Source organism: Atractosteus spatula, chromosome 13, assembly GCF_055471065.1.
Source record: "Atractosteus spatula isolate fAtrSpa1 chromosome 13, fAtrSpa1.hap1, whole genome shotgun sequence".
Lineage (NCBI taxonomy): Eukaryota > Metazoa > Chordata > Actinopteri > Semionotiformes > Lepisosteidae > Atractosteus > Atractosteus spatula.
In genome coordinates this window covers 24,211,615-24,236,752 of record NC_142718.1, presented here as the reverse complement: position 1 = coordinate 24,236,752, position 25,138 = coordinate 24,211,615, and the positions used below count along the sequence as shown (strand labels likewise).

At 35.4% G+C, this 25,138-nt stretch overlaps 3 protein-coding genes across 3 annotated transcripts in view; all 3 read left to right on the top strand.

The window, feature by feature from the left end:
- LOC148821919 (titin-like) overlaps positions 1–25,138 on the top strand; it is a 169,369-nt gene that overhangs the window by 39,995 nt on the left and 104,236 nt on the right. The window contains exons 40-77 of the mRNA XM_088929988.1: positions 2,473–2,751; positions 8,227–8,514; positions 9,031–9,309; positions 9,406–9,687; positions 9,792–10,070; positions 10,172–10,450; positions 10,574–10,852; positions 10,951–11,238; positions 11,380–11,658; positions 11,899–12,180; positions 12,555–12,833; positions 12,926–13,207; positions 13,321–13,599; positions 13,702–13,989; positions 14,139–14,417; positions 14,536–14,814; positions 14,907–15,185; positions 15,270–15,557; positions 15,688–15,975; positions 16,137–16,427; positions 16,799–17,086; positions 17,542–17,655; positions 17,754–18,036; positions 18,189–18,372; positions 19,962–20,051; positions 20,149–20,416; positions 20,523–20,783; positions 21,388–21,597; positions 21,686–21,763; positions 21,851–21,877; positions 22,020–22,076; positions 22,201–22,251; positions 22,602–22,676; positions 23,041–23,121; positions 23,858–23,938; positions 24,175–24,258; positions 24,511–24,585; positions 24,986–25,096. Coding sequence (XP_088786114.1) covers positions 2,473–2,751; positions 8,227–8,514; positions 9,031–9,309; positions 9,406–9,687; positions 9,792–10,070; positions 10,172–10,450; positions 10,574–10,852; positions 10,951–11,238; positions 11,380–11,658; positions 11,899–12,180; positions 12,555–12,833; positions 12,926–13,207; positions 13,321–13,599; positions 13,702–13,989; positions 14,139–14,417; positions 14,536–14,814; positions 14,907–15,185; positions 15,270–15,557; positions 15,688–15,975; positions 16,137–16,427; positions 16,799–17,086; positions 17,542–17,655; positions 17,754–18,036; positions 18,189–18,372; positions 19,962–20,051; positions 20,149–20,416; positions 20,523–20,783; positions 21,388–21,597; positions 21,686–21,763; positions 21,851–21,877; positions 22,020–22,076; positions 22,201–22,251; positions 22,602–22,676; positions 23,041–23,121; positions 23,858–23,938; positions 24,175–24,258; positions 24,511–24,585; positions 24,986–25,096 — 8,064 coding nt within the window. The remainder of the gene's footprint in view (positions 1–2,472; positions 2,752–8,226; positions 8,515–9,030; positions 9,310–9,405; positions 9,688–9,791; positions 10,071–10,171; positions 10,451–10,573; positions 10,853–10,950; positions 11,239–11,379; positions 11,659–11,898; positions 12,181–12,554; positions 12,834–12,925; positions 13,208–13,320; positions 13,600–13,701; positions 13,990–14,138; positions 14,418–14,535; positions 14,815–14,906; positions 15,186–15,269; positions 15,558–15,687; positions 15,976–16,136; positions 16,428–16,798; positions 17,087–17,541; positions 17,656–17,753; positions 18,037–18,188; positions 18,373–19,961; positions 20,052–20,148; positions 20,417–20,522; positions 20,784–21,387; positions 21,598–21,685; positions 21,764–21,850; positions 21,878–22,019; positions 22,077–22,200; positions 22,252–22,601; positions 22,677–23,040; positions 23,122–23,857; positions 23,939–24,174; positions 24,259–24,510; positions 24,586–24,985; positions 25,097–25,138) is intronic.
- Positions 4,614–5,993, top strand: spegnb (SPEG neighbor). Its single transcript, XM_088931074.1, has 3 exons — positions 4,614–5,048; positions 5,144–5,422; positions 5,534–5,993. Exons 1-3 carry the CDS (start codon positions 4,754–4,756, stop codon positions 5,863–5,865), a joined length of 906 nt encoding a protein of 301 aa, XP_088787200.1. The 5' UTR covers positions 4,614–4,753; the 3' UTR covers positions 5,866–5,993.
- On the top strand, positions 6,190–8,296 carry LOC148821920 (myosin light chain kinase, smooth muscle-like). Its single transcript, XM_088931073.1, has 4 exons — positions 6,190–6,739; positions 6,834–7,112; positions 7,227–7,505; positions 7,850–8,296. The coding sequence occupies exons 1-4, from the start codon at positions 6,340–6,342 to the stop codon at positions 8,167–8,169; spliced, it is 1,278 nt and encodes a 425-aa protein (XP_088787199.1). The 5' UTR covers positions 6,190–6,339; the 3' UTR covers positions 8,170–8,296.

Here is a 25,138-nt window from a genome sequence, read left to right as displayed (position 1 = left end):
ACAAAGCTGTTCAGAGACTTGAAAAAGCACGTAGACAGGCAGTTATAGCAGAAGAAAAAAGGGAATTTTCAGCTGATTACTCTACTGATCTTGATGTATCAGTTAAAGGAATTCATACTGAACATACAACTGAACCTCTGCCTCAGACGTGTCTTCAAGTAATTACAGAATCCACTCAATTACCAAAGGAAAGCCCATTTACAACAGATGTGAAGCAGCAGCGTGCATTAGTGCAGAAAGAAGACCGCTGGAACATAATGCATTTAACAACAGTAGAAGAGAGCAAGGCTTTGGAAGAGGGCCACACAGATACTTTTAAGGGAATTGAAAGATTCACATGTGAGGCAAAGGTGGAACCTAAATTTCCATCTGAGCCAATTCACATTGAAGAGAAAGCGGTTACAACAGAAAGTAGTATTGTTTTAGAGGCTGCTGAACAGGACTTTGCTGACTGGATTCAGGAAGGGCAGTGCATAAGACTGCCATTGTTGACGGAAGAAAAACAAATTATAATTGGTGAACGATCTAAAGAGCTAACTAGATCAGAGGCAACAACACTTCATATAAAAACACAGACAAAAGGAGCTATGCAAGTCCATGAAATACAGGAAACTAGAGTTCTACCAAAAGAGCTTACTTTTGTTATCCAAACACCAAAATCTTTCAGTTTGGACATTAGAAAACAACTAAGAAGTGCACTGCAATCTGCAGTAGCTAGCGAACAACCTTTACTTTTGGCTGAAGTTTTAGGGTGTTTGGAAGACATACAGATAAAGGATGTAAAAATATGTAAAGAACCAAAATATGAAATGTTTACATACCTTATTACTACAAGTAGTTCCCCACCTATGGAAATAACGATTGCTTTTGAAGGAGAATACCCTCAGACTGCTGATCTAAAAAATGAACTTCAGGCAGCTTTTCAGTCTATTATTCATCGGGAACAGCACGTCCTGTCCTCTGAACAACCAGGCATCATGCAAATTGATCGGCCTCAAAGGTTACATGTTAGCAGTGCACCTTCCAAAGAAATGTTGTCATCTGTAGTAGAAACTGTTAGTTTAACTGAGTCTGTCTCAGACTTTGCACCACCCAAAACACAGTCAGCTGCACTTAGAACCCAAGTTCAGCCATCATTCCAAACTGTAAGGACTCAAGATCGAACTTTGTTGCAGGAGTCAATTGATTCATCTTCAAAGCGTTCAATGAGTGCACAAGTGATTGAAGTAACCACAGAAACAAAAATGGATTTTCAGGAGCAGTTGTCTGTTCAGGAAGTTAAGACAGTGACAGTAAAAGGTCGTGAGAGAGATGTTGGGGTAGCAGTTATCACTACAGACATGCCTTTAGCACCAATTCCGGTTGAACAGTCTGTGGATGTTCGTATAATGCAAGAAAGAAAACAGGAAATTTTGAAAGAAGAAACAATTATATCCAAAGCTCAAGAAAAAGTGATAGACATTCCTGTTATAACAAGGGCTCCGGAAGATATTTCTGCAGAAGAACATAGTAAAGTTACTATCAGTGTAAATGTAGCTAATGCCAAAAAGGTAAACTGGCTTTTCAATGGAAAATTGGTTTCATCTGGCAAAGAGTTCAAATGTTTAAAGGACCATGATACTTATACTCTTGTAATCAACAAAACAATCAAGGAGAAGCACGAAGGAGAATATATCTGTGAGGCAGTGAATGAAGCTGGAAAGACCTCAACATCATCGAATCTCACAGTTTTCTTAAGAGGTTGGATAATGGGGATATTATAACTACTCAAAAAACTAACAATGTTTAAATTTATAACTCAAAAAAATACTTTTTTGAGTTAAATATACTTTTAACACAAAATATATAATCTTACACCCTTTTAACTCTTTAATCTTTGACCTTACATTTTGGTCTATCTTTCTACTCTTTTTATCTTGAACTTTTGAAATTCTTCTTTTGAGTTATCCCATCTTACTTATCAATAGAATCTAGTCTGAAGCTTTTGTGAAATATTACCTTTAATCACTTTTCATCTTGAATCTTTACTAATTCCTTTCTCAAAATAAAGATTAGACTAACTTCCATCCCCATATCCACTTCACTGTTGTTTTTCTTTTACTTATTCACCTTTTTGTTGAAAGGACATCGATTCACTTCATCATACCCTATAATGCATATCATTTCTCATCATCTGGTCCATTTTGTGCCAACCTGCACAAGAATTCACAGTTGTGTGCATGCTTTGTTGGGCATCACATCATATTTTCATCATTCACTAAGCGTTCATTTTTAAAAACGGTGATGGTTTTCTTCCTTCTAACCTCTTTTGACAGCCACTTTTTTTCACAGTCACTCCCTGGATTGCTAATGTTTGCACCCCTATCATCTTTGTTCCAGCTGATCACCTGCCTACTTAACATTTTACACTTTTTATGTGTGAATATACTAATTTTTTCTTCTTTTTTTTTCTCCCACCTTGCCAAAATGTAGTTCCACCTGTTTTCAAGAAGAAAATTCAACCCCAGGAAGTCATTCTTGGAAATCCTGCAAAATTTGAGTGTGAGATTGAAGATGCACCGAACGTGACCTTTAAGTGGTTTAAAGCTGGCAGTGAGATCAGAGACAGTGACAGATGCCGAATTTTCAGCCGGTACTACATGTCCTCATTGGAAATTCCGAATCCACAACTGACAGATAGTGGTGAATATACCTGTAAAGCTTCTAATCAACATGGCAGTGACAGCTGTATGGCCTCCCTAAAAGTTGCAGGTAAGTTTACTTTCATGATTATTGGGTAGTTTTAGTGATTTTTTGGTTTCCCAATGAGCTATTTTTTGTATGAAACTTGATGAAATCAGGAACAAATTTCAGGTAAGAAGATTTTTTATGAAATTTTGACCATGTGTTTGATTGATTGGTTTGTCATAATTCTTTTAAAGAAATTACTTCTCTCGTATTATGTGACATAGGAATGACAATTTATTTTTACATATTTTGGACATCTTCATGGTATGTTGGGGTAGCTACATCATTTTTACAGTTTTATTTTTCAAAAATAATAATGCAGATTTTTATTTCTTTTTTTTTATCTTTTAGAAGTTTTTCCTCCAGTCTTTGTAGCTAAGCCAGAGCCAATGACTTTATTTGTGGGAAAAAGTGCAAGAATACAGTGTTTAGTGACTGGTTCTTCGCCAATGCATATCGTTTGGCAAAAAGGCAATGTTGCCATTTCTTCAGAGGCAAATTATAAGATTACTGCTGATAATAACAAACACACTCTTGAAATTCAAAATCTTCAACTTGTAGATCAGGGTATTTACTTTTGCAAAGCAACAAATGGAGTTGGAACCGATATGTGCAGCGCTGAACTGAAGGTGATCGATAAACCACATTTTGTAAAATCAATTGAGCCATTGTCAATTGCTGTCGGGAACCCTATCCGACTTGAGTGCCAAGTGGATGAAGATACAGGAGTAACCATAACTTGGAGCAGAGATGGAAAAAAGATCCATCACACCATGGATTACAAAATTATCTTTGAAGACAAGGTAGCAATTCTTGAAATTCCAAATGCAAAGCTTAAGGACTCTGGAAACTATGTCTGCACTGCTACAAATGATGCTGGGGGCAGTACCTGCTCTTCTTCTGTAATTGTACAAGGTAAGGTGTGAGTTAATTTTCCCTTTCTTATGTTAACAGATAAAAATTATTTAATGAGGGAAAATTAACAATAATAGAAGTGTGAAAAGACAACATGTTCACAATGCAAAGTCTGTCTTTCCAGACACCTCTTTTACAGTCTTCTTAATTGGTGCCTTGGTATTCTTGGTATAGTGCTTTGTATTGGTGTTCTTTGTAATCTTCATTTCTCTAAACTTTTCTTCTTCTTGGTTCTTTCCTGTGCAAAAATCTGTTCTTTTCTCTGAATTTACTTTTTTCTTTGCGTGTTACAGTATTTGTACGTATCACGATTTTTTTTCCTGAGCATTCAATTTTAATGCCTTTAAAATACTTCCCATAGAGCCCCCATTATTTATTAAGAGGTTGGAGTCCAAGCTTCTGTGGAAACATGGTGGGACAGCACGGATGCAGTGCTCAGTGAAAGGCTCACCTGAACTTCATGCTGCCTGGTTTAAGAATGACAAGGAATTACATGCAAGTGATAAATACAAGATAACCTTCACTGACTCTGTGGCAGTCTTAGAAATAAGTGATGTTAGTGTTTCTGACAGTGGAAATTACACATGTGAAGTTTTAAATGAAGCTGGTTGTGAGAGCTGCAGCACTCAAGTAACAGTAAAAGGTGTGTATTAATACATTCATCAGTTTAATTTTAACCCTTTTAGTAAGACCTATTATTCTGTGGCTATATAACATTGTTGTTACATTCAATCTTTTCTTCCTTAGAACCCCCTTATTTTAAAAAGGAATTGAATCCGGTAGAGGTAGTGAGGGGATCTACTACAACACTTGAATGTGAGCTTGCTGGTACTGCTCCTTTTGAAGTGAACTGGTTTAAAGATAAGAAACCAATTAAAACTGGTAAAAAGCACAAAATTACCTGTGAAGGTGCCATTGCCTCTTTGGAAATTTCTTCATTTGAAACAATAGATGCTGGAGATTACCAGTGTTTTGTATCTAACGATGTTGGCAAAACGTCATGTAGATCTACTGCGAAGTTAAAAGGTTAGTAAGGTTAAAGGGTATGCTCTCATAAAAAAGAATATAAAATTATTGCACTTTAAACTATAAACATTTTGTGTTAATAAAAATGTTCTTCAATCTAGAACCTCCCTTGTTCGTTAAGAAGATTGAAAACACTTCTGTGGTTTTGGGGGATCCTGCTAAATTGCAATCAACTTTGAAAGGCTCAGCTCCTATTTCAGTTAAATGGCTGAAGGATTCTGAGATACTGAAAGAGGATTCTAATACCAAAATTACATTTGAAAATGGAGCTGCTACTTTGAAAATAGCAACTGTTAACCCTAGCCACAGTGGCAGATATACATGTCAAGCTGAAAATGATGCTGGGTTTCAGAAATGTGAAGCTATTTTATCAGTACAAGGTTAGTGCATACCTTCATTTCAGAAGTTGAAAATTAAGTAAAACATTTTTTAGCCATGAATATATTATAATGTAAAATGCTTTGATCCCTTTTAGAGCCTGCTAAAATTGTAGAAAAAATGGCATCGATTAGTGTGACAGCTGGAGACCCAGCAACTTTGGAGTGCACTATAACAGGAAGTCCGGAACTGAAAGTAAAGTGGTTCAAAGATGGAAAAGAGATGGGTTCCAGCAGAAAATATAAAATAAGCTGCAAAGATAATATTGCCATGCTAAAGATTCTTGCTGCAGAAAAAGGGGACAGTGGAGAATATGTGGTTGAAGTGGCAAACAGTGTTGGAAAGGACAAATGTTCTTCTTCTATTACTGTGCTTGGTTAGTTCTGACCCTCTTTGATTATTGTTTCCAAGCTTTTTTTAATAAGGTTTACTGCAGACCTAATGGATTCTGTTCTTTAAAGAGCATTTTGTTGTTCTTGTTAAACAGATCGTATCATTTCACCATCATTTACAAAGCCTCTAAGAAAGGTCGATGGAATTCTAGGTACCAGTGTAAATATGGAAGGCAAAGTCTCTGGTTCTCAACCTATGACGATTTCCTGGTACAAAGATGAAAAAGAGATCTCAGCAAGTGTAAAACACCAAATGGAATTCAAAGATAACACAGCTACACTGGGAATAAGCCGATTAGAAAAGACTGATGCTGGAATCTATACCTGCCGAGCAACAAATGCAGCAGGGAGCAAGGAGAGCAGTGGAACTGTAATTGTAAAAGGTTTGAAGAACAACATAGATCTATACATCTTTAAAAAAAATTAAGTCTTTGAATTTATTAATGATTTCTTCAAGATCAATCCACTGTATTAGTTCATTTAGTATATTTTAACTTTAAGTTCCTCTCTTAGTTTTGATTTATGGTATTTATTCTACGGAAACACAACCTCTTTATAGAACTTTAAACCAAGCCTCTTGGTAATTTTTTTATCTTGTTATTTATTTGAGATTAAACGTCTTTTTTCCTCCCCCCGAACAAAATGTAGAGCCACCTATCTTCACCGTAAAACCAGACTCGCAAGATGTAATACCTGGTTCAACTGTGATCCTGCGGAGTGCTTTTACTGGAACAGCCCCATTGTCAATTAAGTGGTTTAAGGGTGATATTGAAATGACAACTGGTGGAAGATGTTTTATCAAAAAGGAAACATCCTCAAGCTTTCTGGAACTTCATTCAGTGAAAACGTCTGATTCAGATAATTACACTTGTCAAGTTAGCAATGATGCTGGAAAGGTGACATGCACCGCTGTCTTGTTTGTGAAAGGTGCTCTTCTTCTTCTTCTGCTTCTTTATTTCTCTTGTATTTATGCCATGCCAAATCTTCTTGCAAACTTACCAGTGCCTTTTACCTTATAGAACCTCCATCATTTGTAAAGAAGCTTGAGTCTTCGAAACTCTTAATGCGTGGATCCCCTGTTGTTTTGGAATGCAAAGTAACTGGTACTCCTGAAATCAAAATTAAATGGTTCAAGAATGAAAGTGAAATCAGTATGAGTAAGAAATGTCGAATGTCCTTTGACAACTCAATGGCTGTTTTGGACATTGTCAACACAGATGTTGATGACAGTGGTGATTACATTTGTGAAGCATTCAATGAAGCCGGCAGTGATCGATGTAGCAGCATGATTACAATTAAAGGTTTGATTTACTTTCTTAAATCTCTTTCTTTAAATAAGAGAAGTCAATGGATGTTTAAATATTTATATATTTAAATTGTTTTTCTGTGTTTTAGAACCTCCTGAATTTACAAAGGCTTTTGAGTCAAAGGATGTTGTCAAAGGTTCTGATGTTATTTTGGAAGGCATGGTGTCTGGCTCAGCTCCTTTTGATATAATGTGGTATAAAGACAATAAACCTGTCAGGAGTGATAAAAGGCACCAGATGAGCTTGCAAAATGGCGTAGTTGCTCTTCAGATTCTGAAATGTGATGCAGCAGATGTTGGAAGCTATCAGTGTACAGTATCAAATGAAGTAGGGAAGTCTTCCTGTGACTGCAGATTAACACTGAAAGGTTGGTAGCAAATCCAAAAATTGACAGCTTGATATTTGGGAATTCCTACATTTTGAGAAATAGCAAGCAGTGGGTTTTCTAATCTTCTTGCAATGTATACTTTTTTTTTACTAGAACCTCCATCATTTGTGCAGAAGCTTGAAAACATGAGTTCCTTGGTAGGAAGTGTAATTACAATGCAATGTACCCTGAAAGGTTCAGTGCCAATCACTGTCTCCTGGATCAAGGATAATCATGAAGTGACAGTCAATGAGAACATAAAAATTTATTTTGAGGACAATGTTGCCACACTGTATATCAGTGATATTCAGACACATCATACTGGAAAGTACACATGTCAGGCAAAGAATGATGCTGGGGCTCAGAAATGCTCTGCCTCATTAGTAGTAAAAGGTTAGTTCTAATGTACATATTTTCTGCTTTTATTTACCGATTATTACATTGAATTTTAAAATTATGCATTTTGAACTTGTCCAGAAGAAATGGTAATGTTATTTGTAATGATTGTTTACAGTTACTGCTTTTTATTACAGTGTACAGTTTTAATAATAAATATAAATTAAAGGAATTTGACAGATCTTGAAAAGAAAATAAGTAAAGCATGTTAAAACGTTTAGTTTGGATAGGTTTTGCATTTTTATTATATATTATTTTTATTCACCATGAATAAATTCTAGAGTTAACTTTTCTATAAACAAAAATGGTCCTTGTACAAATGATTCTCTTGTTTGTCACAGAACCTGCAAACATTACTGAAAAAGCTAAGTCGATCAGTGTCACTGCTGGGGATCCAGCTGCATTGGAATGTAGATTTTCAGGAACCAAAGTACTTAAAGCTAAGTGGTTCAAGAATGGGAAGGAACTAACATCAGGCAAGAACTATAAAATCCTCACTACAGAGAAAAGCTCTTTGTTAAAGATTGTTTCAACAGAAAAGATTGATGGTGGAGAGTATACATTTGAAATTTCCAATGATGAGGGTTCCAGCACGTGTCAGGCCACTATTACAGTTCTAGGTTGGTATACAGAGAAAGTAGAATTTATTTATGTTTTTTAAGTTATATGATTGGTTTAACGATACACGACTGACATTGATTCTTGTTTTGTTGGCTAGATCAAATAATCAAGCCGTCTTTCACAAGAAAACTCAAACCAGTGGATAGTATCAAAGGATCTTTTGCCCACCTGGAATGCCTTGTGTCTGGTTCCCTCCCAATGAATGTAGTTTGGTACAAAGACGATAAAGAGATATCAACTGATGAAAAACACAAGTGCACACTTTATGAAAATACTGCATTTTTGGAAATAAGCCGTCTTGACAGTTCTGACAGTGGGACATACTCATGCATTGCAACAAACAAAGCAGGAACTGACCAGTGTTCTGGTTCATTAATTGTAAAAGGTTTGCAGACTTTTATGTTGTTCCTCTTTGTATGTTTGTTTTCCGAAGGTGACAGGGTCAATCTTATTGTGTTTAGAGTTTGCAAAGTAATTCTTGAGGGGATCATCCTAGAACTAAAAAAGAATTGAAGCAACAATGAGTAGTTTTTCAATTAAACTCCTGAATCTTAGTAAAACGTTAAAATGAAAGTAAGAGAGAACTGAAAACTGAAAGAGAAAAACCAAAAGAGACTAACTGGAATCACATATATATGACTTGTGCCACATTTCCATCCTACCAAACCATTGCTTATTCTGCTCACTTCTTTAATATTTTGGAGAAAATCTTAAAGCCTTTAGTTGTTGAGATGCACTAAAAGTTATATTTTTACAGAATATAATCCTAAAACAATTTAGTATGGATTTTTACATTGCTTAATTTTCATAAAAGCTTCCAAATATATATATATATGTTGCATAATTGTGTTTTTTTATTTTTAAGAGCTTACCATCTCTCCCTCTCTTTAATTGTATATAGAACCACCAACCATTGTAGAAAAACCTTTGTCAAAGGATGTTTTACCTGGATCACGAGTGCAGTTTAAAGTTCTTTTTGGTGGCACTCCACCATTGACCATAAAGTGGTTTAAAAACAATAAGGAGCTTGTGTCTGGATCTTCTTGCTCTGTCTGGAAGGATAACACAGCAAGCTTGTTGGAACTCTTCTCTGCAAAGGCTTCAGACTCTGGAGATTACTCTTTTGAGATCAGTAATGACGTTGGCTCTGACGCTTGTAAAGCAACGCTCTTTGTCAAAGGTTCTTATTTAATCTTTAATCTTTTTCTCAATTATGTGGTATTCCACTTAGGTCATCTACCATGTTGTGATATTTTATGCATGCTTTTATTTTTAGAACCTCCAAAATTCACTCAGAGGCCTGAAAGCATAGCACTGTTGAAGCCAGGACAAAGCAAGACATTTGAATGCCGGGTGGTAGGCACCCCTGAAATAAAAGTTTGCTGGTTTAGAGATGGAAATGAAATAAGTCCCAGTGGCAAATACAAAATGTCCTTTGATAACTCCCTGGTGAGTTTGGAAATTATCGGGGCTGACATGGGAGACAGTGGAATTTATGTCTGTGAGGCACGCAATGATGCTGGTAGTGAAAGTTGCAGTATTGAACTGAATGTGAAAGGTTAGTATACAGAGATTGGAATTCTGCAGTTTTGATATCAGTTGTGTTTTTCTTAAAAAGGGTAAGTGTATCTGCTGAACCTGATGAATTATTTTTTTTTTCAGAACCTCCTGTGTTTATAAAGGAATTATTACCCACTGAGGTTGTAAAGGCTTCTGATTTGTTGCTTGAATGCCAAGTAATTGGTACAGCCCCATTTGAAGTTAACTGGTATAAGGATGCTAAAGAAATCAGAAGCAGTAAGAGGCATACAATTTCACAGTCAAATGGTATTGTTAGCCTACATATTCTGAAATGTGACACTTTAGACGCTGGTGAATACCACTGTACTGTAGCAAATGAAGTGGGAAGTTGCTCCTGCAGGGCAGTGATAAGAATGAAAGGTTAGTACTTACATAAACACCAAACTATTGGTTTTGGCGTGGTTGTAATATTTTTTTGTTAAACTTAGCTAAGTAACATTTTTGTATCTTATTAAACCCAGAGCCACCATCATTTGTGAAGAAGGTCCAAAATGTTGCCACGGTTTTAGGACATTCAGCTCAATTTCAGTGCACTGTGACCGGATCACCTCCTTTGTCAGTAAGATGGCAGAAAGATGAAGAATGGGTCTTGGAAGGTCCTAATATTGAGATGAAATTTGAGAACAATGTTGCTTTCTTGCAAATTGCTGTAGTAGAAGCAAGTCATGGTGGGAGATATACTTGCCAGCTTATGAATGATGCAGGCATGGTAAAGTGCTTTGCTACTCTGTTGGTACAAGGTTAGTTTTTTTTTCTTTGTTGTTTTGCTTGACTGACACAGTTCACTTTAGGGATTTATTCAATTTAATATTTATATTATATATGTTGTTATTTATAACATTCTAATTTATATTATTTTTCAGAACCTGCCCAAATTACAGAGAAACCTGAGGCAATAAGTGTAACTGCAGGTGATCCTGTCAGTTTAGATTGCAAAGTTGCAGGCACCCCTGAACTCAAAGTTAAATGGTTTAAAGATGACAAAGAGCTTACACCCAGCAGGAAACATAAAATCAGTTTCCTGAATAATTTGGGAAGCCTTAACATTCAGTCTGCACAAATTGATGATGATGGGGAATATACCTTTGAGGTCTGCAATGACATTGGAAGCTGCAGTTGTAAAATTTATTTGACCGTTCTAGGTTAGTGCATAATTTATTTGTTTTAAAGTATGAAGAATCATTCATATAAAATAAAATTGGAGATGCAATCCTTACATTTGTTTTTGTATTGTATACAGAACAAGTAATAGCTCCATCCTTCCTCAAACCATTGACGGAAATGGAACACATTTTGGGATCTTTTGTTCGAATGGAGTGCAAAATTACTGGTTCACTTCCTATAAGTGTGGAATGGCAAAAGAACGGCACTCTCATATCTGGTAGAACAAAATATAATCTTGCCCATGAACTGAACACTGTGTCCTTGGAGATTGAGCACTTAGAGAAAACTGATGCGGGGATGTACACTTGTAAACTATCAAACGAAGCAGGAAGCTGTGAATGCAATGGTGCACTAGTGGTAAAAGGTCAGAATAAATATTATTTAATTTGAGAATTTTTTCAATCTCTTTTTTTCCTTTTCAAATCACTGATTCTTCTTGATTACTGCTGAAGGTGTCTGTTGCTTATTGTAGTTCATTCTTTCTTTTTTCTTAATACACTTTTAGAGCCACCAGGTTTTGTGGTGAAACCAGAACCACAGACTGTTCTTCCTCTTTCTACGGTACATTTTAAGAGCACCTTAAAGGGAACACCTCCTTTTACAGTGAAATGGTTGAAGGACGACAAAGAAATAATAACTGGACCAACCTGCATTATTGGACTGGAGGGCCTCTCTTGCTTTTTAGATCTTTATTCTGTTGGAGTTTCACAAAGTGGAATTTATACTTGTCAAGTTAGCAATGATGCTGGTACAGCAACCTGTACAACAAACTTACTTGTAAAAGGTTTGAACTTCTTATTTTCTTGCATCATTTATGCCATCTTCATCATCTTCCACTTCTGCTTTTACTATGCTTATTAATTTTGTCAATTCTGTTGCAGGCTCTTAACTTAAACATCTTAAACCAAAGCCATTTTTCTTATCCATATCTTCACCATCTTCTTTGTTCCTTTCATGTCCTCTTATGGTTTTTATTCATGTTTATCTTGCTATTGACTTGTGTCTTAATATTTTGGTTTTGCAGAACCTCCTACATTTGTTAAAAAACTTGAGTCTTCAAAGGTTGTGAAGCAGCATGAAAAGTTGCACCTTGAATGCAAAGTATCTGGATCACCAGAACTGCGAATTTCTTGGTTCAAAAATGACAATAAGATCACAGAGAATGAAAATTTCAGAATATCCTTCATCAACTCTGTGGCAGTTTTTGAAATTGTGTCAGCAACCCTTGATGACAGTGGAGACTACACCTGTGAAGCTCAGAATGATGCTGGGAGTGTCAGCTGCAGCACAACACTGACAGTAAAAGGTCAGGAAGTGGAATGAATAATGTTTTATTTGTAAATTCTGAAAAGTTCTAGAAAGATCAAGTGACTTTTGTTCTAAATGTTCTCCTATTCCTTATCCAGCTCATTGAACTGTTGAAATAATCTCTTATACTTTGCAGTAAATTAAATTTAGGAGAGAATAGAATTTACTTTTGTACATTTAGGAAAAGGAAGCTGTTTATTTTACAAAGAATTCAACTAGCTTTATAAAAGTTTGTAAAGATACACTTAAGTTACTATGTAAAGTGAAATTAAATAATAAGTTATTTGAAAAAGAAGAAAAACATTTCTCAGAAAATCACAAAACAGTGCGGAAAACTTACTGAAATATATGAATCACTGTTGCCTTTTCCAGAACCACCAACTTTCTTCAAAGTACCTGAACCCCTGGAGGGCATGAAAGGCAAAGATGTTAGTCTTGAATGTGAACTTTCAGGTTCAGCGCCTTTTGATATTACCTGGTACAAAGACAAAAGGCAAATTAAAGACAGTAAAAAGTACAAAGTCACCCATGAGGGATACCATGCTACTTTGCACATTCTGAGTCTTGAGGCCTCTGATGTTGGTGAATATCAATGCAAAGCAGCAAACAATGTGGGAAGTGAAAGTTGCACTTGCATTGTAAAACTCAAAGGTTAGTATAGATGTGAATATGAACTGATGTTTAATGCTCACTTTACTGTTTTACAATACTCTTATTAATCTTGGTCTTCTTAAACTATTCAGAGCCACCTGTGTTTGTGAAGAAACTTTCAAATGTGACTGCTGTCTCTGGAGAAGAAATAACTTTAGGTGCCACTATTAAAGGATCACAACCAATTACCGTGTCTTGGATTAAAGGCAAGGAAGATGTTCTTCGAGAGAGTGAAAATACCAAAATCTCCTATGAAAAGAACATGGTAGCTCTGAAGATATTTAATGCAGAACCAAAAAATGCTGGCAAATACATTTGCCAGATAAGAAATGATGCAGGAATGGTGGAATGTATGGCATCCATAGCTGTTTTAGGTTAGTACAAGAAATGAAAAAAAATACATGCTCTTTTTATTTCTTAATTCATTATGGCCCATTTTTTTTAACATGTATGTCTTAGTAAGCAAATTATCTTGAATGTCTTTCAGAACCTGCCTCAATCGTGGAAAAACCAGAACCCATCCGTGTTACAGCAGGGGATCCTGCAGCATTAGAATGTACTGTGGTTGGTACACCAGAGCTGAAAGCAAAATGGTTTAAGGATGGTAAAGAGTTGGCATCTGGTCGTAAATATAAGATTACATTTTCAAAAATGGTTTCCACTCTTAAGATTTTGTCTGCAGAAAAAGGGGACACTGGAGAGTATATGTTTGAGATAAACAACAATGTTGGCAGTGACAGCTGTAAAACATCTGTTACTGTTTTAGGTTAGTAATTACAATCTTCTCTTGCTCCACAATTACAAATTTATGGAAATGTCTCTTTGTTTTCTTTAAGAAGCTCATCTTTAATAACCTTTCTCTAAACAGATAAAATTATACCTCCTACATTCACAAGGAAATTAAAGGACACTACTGCAGTTTTGGGAACAGCTGGAAAGTTGGACTGCAAAGTATCTGGATCTCCACCATTATCTCTTTTTTGGTTCCATAATGGGGAAGAGATAGCAGATGGAATAAAACATCAGGTTACATTCAGTGAAAATACATGCACTTTAAAAATTCAGACTCTAGAGTTATCAGATGCCGGACATTATGAATGCAAAGCAACTAATAGTGCTGGGTCTGATGAATGCAGTGCTTCTTTGATTGTAAAAGGTCAGTAAATACACACGATTTTGACTAATATCTTATAATCAAAATGTCATTTCTTAAATGCCCTTCAAACCATTCATCTTTGTATTTCTTAAATTAATTGTTTATCCTTTTTGACTTTACATCTTGGATGCCTTTTTTTCTTGATTTAGAGCCTCCATCTTTTGTGAAAAAGCCAGAACCTTTGGAAGCTCTACCTGGGTCCAATGTTACATTTATGGGGATTGTTGCTGGAACCCCTCCACTTAAACTGAAATGGTTCAGGGGCAGCACAGAAATTGTTTCTGGAAGACACTATGCAATTTCTTTACAAGACACAGTAGCAACCCTGGAACTGTTCAAAGTTGACTCGTCAAAAACTGGAGAGTATACCTGTGAGATAAGTAATGATGCTGGAAAGGATAGTTGCACAACAAACCTGTTGGTGAAAGGTTGGTTAATGTATTTTTTTAAAGGGAATGCCTTATTTATGGAAAATTCTTTGTTGCTCTTGATCTGTCTAGCTCTGAAAGTCTTTCTTTTAATTTATTCCTATATTGTTTTCTTTAGAATCTGCACACTTTTTGAAGAAATTGAAGGATTCTAGTGTTGAAAAGGGGAAATCTCTGTTTCTTGAGTGTACATATTCTGGGACTCCACAAATATCTGTGACATGGAGAAAGGATGACATTGAAATTACATCTTCAGATAAATACAATATAACAACTACAGAGACGTCCTGCATATTGGAGTATATTCACAGTGACAAAGATGCTGGTGGAAAATACTCTTGTGAAGTTGTAAATGAAGCTGGAAGTGATACTTGTGAAGCTGTAGTCTCAATATTAGGTTTGTGTATCTTACTTTAACCATATCTAAACATTACCACCATTTAAAGCTGTTTGAATTTATCTTTTATCTGAATTTATTTCCTTCTTTAGAACCTCCATTTTTTATTCAAAATTTGGAAGCAATGGATGTGACTGTGGGAGATGCAGTTTGCTTGAAATGCCAAATAGGAGGAACACCTGAAATTAAAGTGTCTTGGTTTAAAGGAGATTCAAAACTGCGATCTAGTCCTACATGCAAAATGGAGTTCACCAAAGGCATTGCCTCTTTGAAACTAAGCAAGGTTGTCAAAAATGACTTTGGAGAATACACCTGTAAAGCTGAAAACAAAATAGGTTCAGCTTCTTCAAGTGCCTCTTTAACAGTACAAGGTGATAATCTACTTTCTTTTCAAAGTCGTGCATTTCATTTTCTGTAAAGTCACATTTCTTTAACAATTAACAATTCTTTTCCAGATATCAAAACACCACCTACCTTTACAAGAAAAATTACAAGTCTTCAACAGACTGAAGGACTTCCAGTTAGATTTGAGTGTCGTGTTTCTGGGTCCTCTCCTATTGAGGTTTCTTGGCTTAAAGATGGTGAACCTTTGCCAAGAGATGAGGAATTCACATCCTCTTTTACTGATAATTCTGCAGTCTTAGAAATTTCTAAAAGTGAAATGAAACACTCAGGGGAGTATACTTGTGTGGCTTCTAATATTGTTGGATCTGCCTCTTGTAGAGCAAAGCTTACACTTCAAGGTTTGTTGCATCTTGGTTTTATTAATAATAATTTTTTAACTTACATCATCTTTCATCATTCTTGAAACACTTGTAAGTATATTGATGTCTCAATTTCTTTCTTGTGTTATTCTTTCATTTAACTTTTTAGAACCACGGTTTCCTCCTGTATTTGATAAACAATTGTTTCCCTTGGCTGTGTCTGTGGGAGACTGTGTTGAACTTGAGTGTCATTTGACTGGATCTTTACCCATCAAAGTTACGTGGTCAAAGGACAACAAAGACATCCGAGCAGGAGGAAATTACAAGATCACATGTGTTGACAACACACCACATCTTACGATTCTGAGAGCAGATAAGGCTGACTCTGGCCAATATTCTTGTCATGCTAGTAATGATATTGGAAAGGATTCTTGTTCAACTCAAGTTACTGTGAAAGGTATTTCCTAACAGGTTCTTTTTCTTTTATGATTTTAACTTCATGTTGGTTTTATATTGTTCATTTCTTAAATGTTTAGATTATCTAATGTTCAGAATTTTCATTTTCTATGGATTATAATCTTGAAGTGATTATTTTCTTGGTTTAATTGTTTGTTGCAGAACGCAAAATACCACCTACCTTCACGAAAAAGCCTTCAGAATCCATTGAGGACACTGAAGGAAAACTTGTCAAACTAGAAGGCCGCGTTTCTGGTTCCCAGCCAATGAGTATAAGCTGGTTTAAGGATGAAGAAGAAATTCAAATCTCTGACAGTTATGATGTGTCATTCAAAAACAACGTAGTGCAATTGAACATTAAGAAAGCCGCACTGTCCGATTCAGGCTCTTACTTTTGCAAAGTGTCAAATGAAGCTGGAACAGCCACATGTATTGCATCTGTGCTTATTAAAGGTTAGTTTCCATGGAATTTCTTGTGACTTCCTTATTTTCTGTTTTCTTCATACTGTTCTACATACTGTTTTTCTACCATGCTTATTTGTATGATATACCTTTTCTTTTAGAGCTTTGCAACACTTCTTACTTTATAATGATATCTTCTGATTTTGGATATACATTTCATTTGGACTACAATTATAGTTTAAATGTCTATATGGTTTAATGATATACTGTATACTTACCAGCATTTATATCTTTAAATCGTGCTGAAAAATGACTTTAAGCTTTATCTTAATATTAATTAATTTTCTTAATGTTAATTAACTTTCTCAGTTTTCTTTGCCAGTGAGTTTGTTTTGAGGTTGTTATCTTCCTTTCAATTCCAGAACTTAAAAGGCCTCCAGTTTTTGATCTGCCTCTTAAATCAATAACACTTAATGAAGGTGAGAAGCTACAATTAGGTTGCCACATGCAAGGATCTGAGCCAATCAGGATACAGTGGTTGAAGGACAGGAAAGAAATCAAATCTTCAGATAAGTGCAGTATGATTTATGCTGATGGTGCTGCCACTTTGGAAATAAGTGCTGCAACTAGAACAGATTCTGGTGATTATTTATGCAAAGCAACCAATGAGGCTGGAAGTGATTCTTGCAAGGCCAAAGTGACTGTAAAAGGTAAAATTCTTCTGTTTTCCAAAATGTGATTTGTGTGCCTGTATTAAAGGCTGCTTTTCCTTTCATCATGAATAGTTTCTTATACTTACTGATCTCTTTGCGTTTCATCTTTGCACAATTTAAGACATCAAATTACTTCTTGTTTAAAAGTAATTTTCAGTAAGTAAATTTCAATAAAGTTCATGTCATGTTCATATTTTGCTTGATCTTAAGAATCATTATGTTAGGAAAAAGCATTGAAGGAAAGAGTACTTTCCTTTTTTTTCTGTCTTTTTCTTTACATTGAAACAAACACAACCTCTTTATATTGAAAACATCTTAAACTGAGCCGATTTATAGTAATACAAATGTGTCAGGATATTGCACTCTTCTTCTTAACTGAGATTGATTGTAGGTAAAGTGTTCTCAATGTGTTATGTAGTCTAATTAAAGCACTGATTTGACTTTTGATTTAGACAAAAAACCAGGAGCACCTACACCTGTTGAAGGAGTACCTTCCCCTGCTAAACCTCCAAAATTGGACAACCTGTTTTTCATTGATGAACCTAAGAGCACCAAAGCGTCAGAAAGTAGGTGCCACTAAAATTATCTTATAAAACACAAATGTTTTAAATTTCCCTCAATGAATAATTCTTATTTCTTGCTGTTGCTTTACGTTTATTTCTAGAGGGGACTGCAACTTTCATTGCCAAAGTTGGTGGAGATCCCATTCCAAATGTAAAATGGATGAAGGGAAAATGGAGGCAGATCAATCATGGAGGACGTATAGTGGTCGAGCAGAAGGGACAAGAGGCCAAACTTGAAATCAAAGAAGTGACCAGAACTGATTCTGGACAGTACAGATGCATTGCTTCAAACAAATTTGGAGAAATTGAATGCAGTACCAGTCTTGAGGTGGAAGAGAAAAAAGAAATTGTAGTTGAAGGAGACTTCCGAGCAAAACTGAAGAAGTATGTAAAGTTTCTTGATTGTTGTCGATATTAAACACATTTCCCACATTACATGTGCATGTTCACAAATATTTAAGGAATTCTAATAATAAGTTAATATGAAAGACAATTAAGTTGTAGTTGTGACACATCTTTGTTTTATTTGTGTTTAGAGTGTCTTCCAAGCAAAAGGAACAACCAGAAGAACCAGAGATTGATATCGTTGAGCTGCTGAAGAACGTTGACCCCAAAGAGTATGAGAAATATGCTCGTATGTACGGAATCACAGATTACCGTGGTCTTCTTCAGGCAATTGAACAAATAAAGAAAATGCGTGAAGAGGAAACTCACAGAGTAGTAAGTAGCCATGAAATGTACAGTTTAAAAACTCAAAAAAATATACTATGACTCTTTTTATAACTCAGAAAGGGCATACTTTGTAAACCTCAAATAGATATTATTTGAGGTTTCTTTAAATTATGCTCTGTTGTTTATCACAATGTTTCCTGGTGCAGGAGGAACACTGTACCTGCTGGTTTTCTTTCCGGTTAAAGTCTAAACCTCCAGTTCTTATTGATGACTTAACTTTTCTGACTGCTTGTTGGGATTTTTCTTGAATATTCTTCTTCAGGCATTCCTGAGTGTCAAAAATAATTTGCTTCAAAAGTACCCTTTTCATTCAACAACTTCAGCAGACAGAACGTTACGACTTTTCCGCCTCACTTCAAGTTTCCTACTGTTATCACTGACTAAACAGCTCTAACTAGCTGATCCATTTATGATGAACAGACAGTGGGAGTGATATTATTTGAAACCATCCTTCAATGAGCGTTTTTCCTTTTTCAGAAGTTCAGAGCAGACATGGTATTCCTCCGGGACCAGGACTAGAAACTACAAATCTATCAATACAAGGGGGAATCACTAATTGTTAGACACAGTAAAGCATAAACATATTGATATGCCCCATCAAATGTGCATTTGAAAAACAATTTAACAATCCACAGTGTGAAAACTATTGGAAAAACTAATGTTATTATTTATTGTTTAAATAAAAAATATATATTTAATTGATAATTTAATTTATTTACAACTGGAGTCTCTAGTTGTTTTAAGGTTCTGATACAGTAGATGGATAGTGACCTAGGTCTGAACCATCAAGGTTGGTGTTATAGAAAACTTTAGTTGTGAATGTTAATGCAAAGCAAGTGCTTTCCTTGGGAATTGCTGAAGACGTTATCAGTCTTGCTCAAGGCTCTCTTTTGGTATACATATTCACCATTTTTCCAGAGCACTTGCAATTTTAAAATTAATTAAAAGGGGCAGCATGTTGGCACAGTGGTTAGCATTGCCACTTCACAGCACTCAGATCCTGGATTCAATTCTGGATTCAGGGTGCTATCTGTGTGGTGTTTGTATGTTCTCCCTGTGTTTGTGTGGGTTTCCTTCAGGTGCATTGGTTTTCTCCTACAGTCCACAAACTTACTAGTAGGTTAAATGGCTTCTGGAAAACTGGTACTAGGTATGAATGCGTGTACTGTATGTCTGTGTTTGTCTGCCTGCCCCACAATGGACTGGTGTTCTATCCAGGATGTATCTTGCCTTGTGCCTGTAGCTTGCCAGGATCTGGCTTCCCCACAACTCTGAATTGGATAAAGTGATTAGAAAATTGATGGATGAATAGTAAAAGAGAGGTGTTCAAGCTATTTTAATTCCTTTATTTTTATTTTATTTTTTTCCATTAGAAAGAAATTACGTTGAATAGGCTTGGCTAAATAACCTACTATGCATTGATTTTTGAATTCAAAGAGTTCTAGAACATAAACAAAGAAGTTTCACGTGGACAAATGGGAAACTAACCCTTTTTGAAAATTCACAGCTTATATACAGTACTTTGGTGTTTTTATATTTCCATACCAGTGAATCAGAATGGTTTCTTATTTTTTTAGGAAGTGGAACTGGAAGAAAGAACTCCCAAAGAGGAAAAAGAGTTTGATGAGCTTGTTTCTTTTCTACAACAAAGAATGACCCAGGCCGAGGTACGCATAATGTTACTAACTGCGATAAAAAATAAACTTTGAAGACTTCTTTGAATGTTTCCATATGGTGAGATTTACATTTTTTTTTTCATTTTAGCCTGTCACTTTGGTGAAGGACATTGAAGATCAGACAATTATTGTAGATAAGGATGCAGTATTTGAATGTGAGATCAAGATCAACTATCCTGAGATCAAACTTTCATGGTACAAAGGAACTGAAAAGCTTGATACCAATGAAAAATATGATATAAGCATTGTAGGTGACCGTCATCTGTTGAAAATTAAAAACTGTCAGACTCGGGACCAAGGAAATTATCGTGTTGTTTGTGGTCCACACATCTCAAGTGCCAAGTTAACTGTTGTGGGTGGGTATCCATTTTTTCTCCTTTTTGCGGCACATTAAAGAAAATGTAGATTAATACATGCCAAAGTACTAATGTGGTGCTAAAACATTTTATTTCTTATTTACAGAACCTGTAGTGGAACAGCCGCTTCAGACTGTAGCTGGTAAGGAAGGCCAGATCTGTACATTGACTTGCAAGTTCTCTATCCCTAATGTAAAAACACAGTGGTTTAAAAATGGAAAACGTTTAGAGCCACATGGCAGATACACATTCGATGTGACTGACAAAATACAGAAACTTTCTATTAAAGACCTTAGATCAGAAGACCAAGGACGTTTTACCTGCAAATATGACAACCTTGAGACTACTGCAGATCTTTGGGTAGAAGGTTTGTATTTATTGCTTAAAAACGTTTTAGACTGGAACATCTAATCAACTCATCTAGTGGTGAAGTGAACCAAACATTTTTGTCTTTACATTCTAACCTTTTTCATTTTCATTTTTAACATTTATTAATGTTGTAACCTCTGCTAAATATTTGATATGCTTTTTTTCATGTTTTCCATCTCTTTTGCATTTTTCCATTCTTGTCTTGGATATATTTTTACCAAGTCTTTTTGAATCTTGCCTTTTGATGTAGTGCATCAACAATTTTGCATCAACATATTTTAACAAAGCTGAGTTTGTTTTTCTATTAATTAATCTCATGCCTTTTGGCAGTATTTTTACTTTACAACTTTTACTTTTGTCAACACCAAATTATTGTGAAAATTATTGTGAAAATTCAAGAGAAGGTTAAGGCTTGACAATGAATGCTGTTTAGGTTACATCTGTCTGGAAGCTACTTAAGTTTAAAACTGTTAGAATATAGACACTGCAAAAGGACAGGTTTAAGAGAATGTATCCAATGAGGTTCCTGCCACAAAATCATTGCAGCAAACATTCTGATTTATGATTTATATTTATTTATGTACTGTATACATTTCTTTCAGCTGAGCAAATTCAGTTCACCAAGAGGATCCAAAATATTGTTGTAAATGAACATCAGTCAGCAACCTTTGAATGTGAGGTTTCCTTTGATGATGCTATTGTTACATGGTACAAAGACACAGCAGAACTAAAAGAAAGCCCAAAGTACAGCTTTAGAAGTGAAGGTCGACGCCATTTCATGACTATCCACAATGTTACTTCTGAAGATGAAGGTTTGTATTGCTTAGTGTAAAGAATAATTTTTAATTGACAAATTTTGGAAGACTGTAAGTTTAATTGTCTTCATTCTTAATCTTGTAGGTGTTTACTCTGTGATTGCACGTCTGGAGCCAAGGGGTGAAGCTCGTAGCACAGCTGAACTTTATGTATCAGGCAAAGGTAGGTAGTATGATTAGAAAGCAAATGTTTTTGTTTCAAATGTCTTTCAGTACATTTCACTAAATGGATTGTTATATGCTTTTACAGAAATTGAGGAGGGAAAGGCTCCTGAAGGTAAGTAGATTCATTTGGGAAAGCCATGCATTTTACCAATTGTTGGGGGTGTTGTTTAATTTCTGTGATGACATAATGCTAACATGCACACACACACAACACCCTCTTTCTCATGTATTTCAACTACATTTAACATCCTTAGATGTCCCTGATACTGCTATACAAGTTCCTGAAGCACCTTCTGCCATTACTACCAAAGGTAAGAAAGGGATGTGGCTGGCAAAGTACTGGATGCTGGCTGAATTTTAATAAATCACATTTTGCATTTTTAAAATGTCATTAGATATTTTGTCCTGACATACATATAATTCCTCTTTCAAAAGATGTGACTCCTCCTGGTTTCTATTATTATGAAGAAAAGATGGAAGCGAGAGGTATTATAGAAAGTACTCATCTAATCCATAATTCATTCATTACTCACTCTTTCATACTATCATGACAGCAACTAAAATGGTTTTGAGTCGGAAACTAATTATAAAAATTGTCCTTTTAGGTGTTGCTGACCATTAATTGAACTAAATGTTGTGGTTTACCTGTCTTTAAAAAAATTGTCATTGTTTGTTACTACTTTAATGTGTGTCATTGTTTGTTAAATCATACTGTATGTGTTTCTTATAGAGTGTAACAAAATCTTTTTCTGACTTTCTTAAGGACTCCAAACATTGCATGAAGTGTGTATATATTTGTGACTCTTATTGTACATTGTTGTCCTTTAATGCGCCAGAGTACAAAAGCTGGGAAATTCAAGAAACAGTAACAGACTATGTCTATGAAGAAAAGGAAATCTCTGTGGAAAAAGGTATTACAGACATACAGATTTTAAATTTGCTGTTGGTCTTAGAACAACTCAGATTTATGCTGAATTCAATGTTATTCACACAATCTTTGTAATAGAGTGATTATCTTATTGTAATTTATGTACTGTTGTTGTTTTTATGTTGTCATGTCTTTGTACAGTACCATTAATGTCAGCATTTTCTTTCAGTATTATCTTAAACCAAACTTTTTGACTAAAATTTGAACATGGTCACACTCTTTAAACACATTTTGTGTCTTTGTATAGTATTTTGTGTTTTTTGAACCACTTTGTGTGTTTTGCTCTCCTTCCCATAAAAAAATAAAGAGTATATAACTTTCTAAAATCATTCTTAATGTCTTTTTAGCTGCTGAACCTCCAAGGGTTCCTGTAGATGAAACAGTCACAAGACTTACAGTAGGAGGAAGAGAAACAGTTCCACAAAGAGGTAATATATGCCTATGGTTTATAGCTAAAGGCAAACATTTACATGTATGTAAATGCTTACCACTCCCATCTTGCTCTAAGCAGCGCTTAGCCAAAAAGTGCCACTGTTTGGGAAATCCCAGTTACCGTCAGCTACTGTAGTTTTTATGACCCAGGCTCAAACACCAATATCACAGAGCTCAACCTGCACCAACAACTAAGGAGATCCATTTTCATTGCTGTATAATTTGGGTTAGGGGAGCTTGGTGGCATAGTAGTTTAATTCCTGGGGTTATATCTGCATGGGGTTTGTACATTCTCTCCATGTTCCTCTGAGTGCTCTGGTTTACTACCACAGGCCAAAGGCATACTTTTATGTTAACTGGCTTCTGGGAAAACTGGTCCAGTATAAGGTCACCTGCCCTGGTGTGAGTGTGTCCATGTTTGTCTGTGTGTGTGTGTCCTGCAATGGAGTGATCTAGGTCTCATCCAAGGTGTATAAGCCTTGTGCACATTGCTTGTCAGGATAGGCTTATACAGTACACCTTGGATGGGACCTAGATCACTCCATTGTAGGGAACACACACACAGACAAACATGGACACATTCACACCAGGGCAGGCAACCTTACACTGGATGAAGCAATTAGAAAATGGATGATAGATAATTTGTGTTTTTTATATTGTTTTTTGTATGTTTACTTGCAAAAATAAGATTATTTAAGCACATTTGGTCTAGCAAAGTAAATGTCTTCAAAGCTCCTGAAGCTCCCAAGAAGCCTGAAGTGACTGAACCTGCTGTAGTTCCACCTAAGGAGGAGGCACCTGAAGTGGTTAAAGGTAATAATAAAATATGCTTAAAATATAATATATGTGCCTGGAAGACATTTTGCAAATTTCTTTTTTTTTTCTTATTTATTTCATCTTTTTAAAATTTAATTTAAAGTATATTATTTTCTTAATTGAATAAACACTTCTATTAAAATCTTATACAGTACATGTGAGATATAATAAAAGTTAGAAAATATTTTAAGGAATTAAAAAAGGATCTCACTGAATACAATGCTATTTTAAAGTACCTGAAGAGATAAAGAAGCCAGTATTTGAAAAGACCACACGAGAAGTTGTTCCAGAAAAGAAAGAACGTCCCACACCTAAAGGTATTGTTTGGTGTTTCTAAAAGTGTCTTATTGTCTTGCTGTTAGAACAGAAACACTGATACTGTATGTGTCGGAACATAATGTTCTTACGTGTGTGTGACAAGCTCTCTTAAATGTAATTGTTCCATGTTATCTGTTACTGTGCTTCAAGTTCCCTTAAAATTTCAACATGATTCTTCCAATCCATTAACTTATTATTTCTCAAACTTTTAAAATCTCTTTCTATCTAACATTTAATTTATACCTTCAAAGCACCTGAAGAAATCAGGAAGCCTGTTGCTGAACCAATTGTTTCTCCTGTTGAAGTTGAGGTTACACCTAAAAAAGGTATAATATTGAAGATGCAGTGATTTCTATGCTTGGTTAACATTATGCTTACTTGTCTCAGACTAACTTGTCTGTGTCGATTTATATCTGTAATTTTAAGCGTTTGTTTTTAGTGTATTTGTCTCATGTTTTAATAACTAAGACATTGTCCATGTCTGTCCTTTCACAATTGGTCTTCCTTTCATTTGGATCCCAAGTACCATATTTTGTAGACATCTTTCTAATTGTGTTCATTAAAAAAAACTGTAGATCGTTGAAAATTGAGAATGTTTGTTTGTCGTCTGTGATTTTCTTTTGTAATTGACGCAGAACTTTTTGTACAATATTTGTTTGTGCTAATTTCTTGCCTCTTATGACATCAATGTAGTCTTTGTCTAAAATAATACTAATGTCTTTTAAGTGCCTGAAGTTAAGAAACCTGTACCCGAACCTAAGGTTGCACCACCAGCTAAAGTTGAACCTGAACGAAAACCTGAACCAGAAAAGAAGCCCACAGTTGCACCACCAAAAGGTACTGTTGTGTCTGCAATTTTGTTTTATTCTGTTCCTAGTC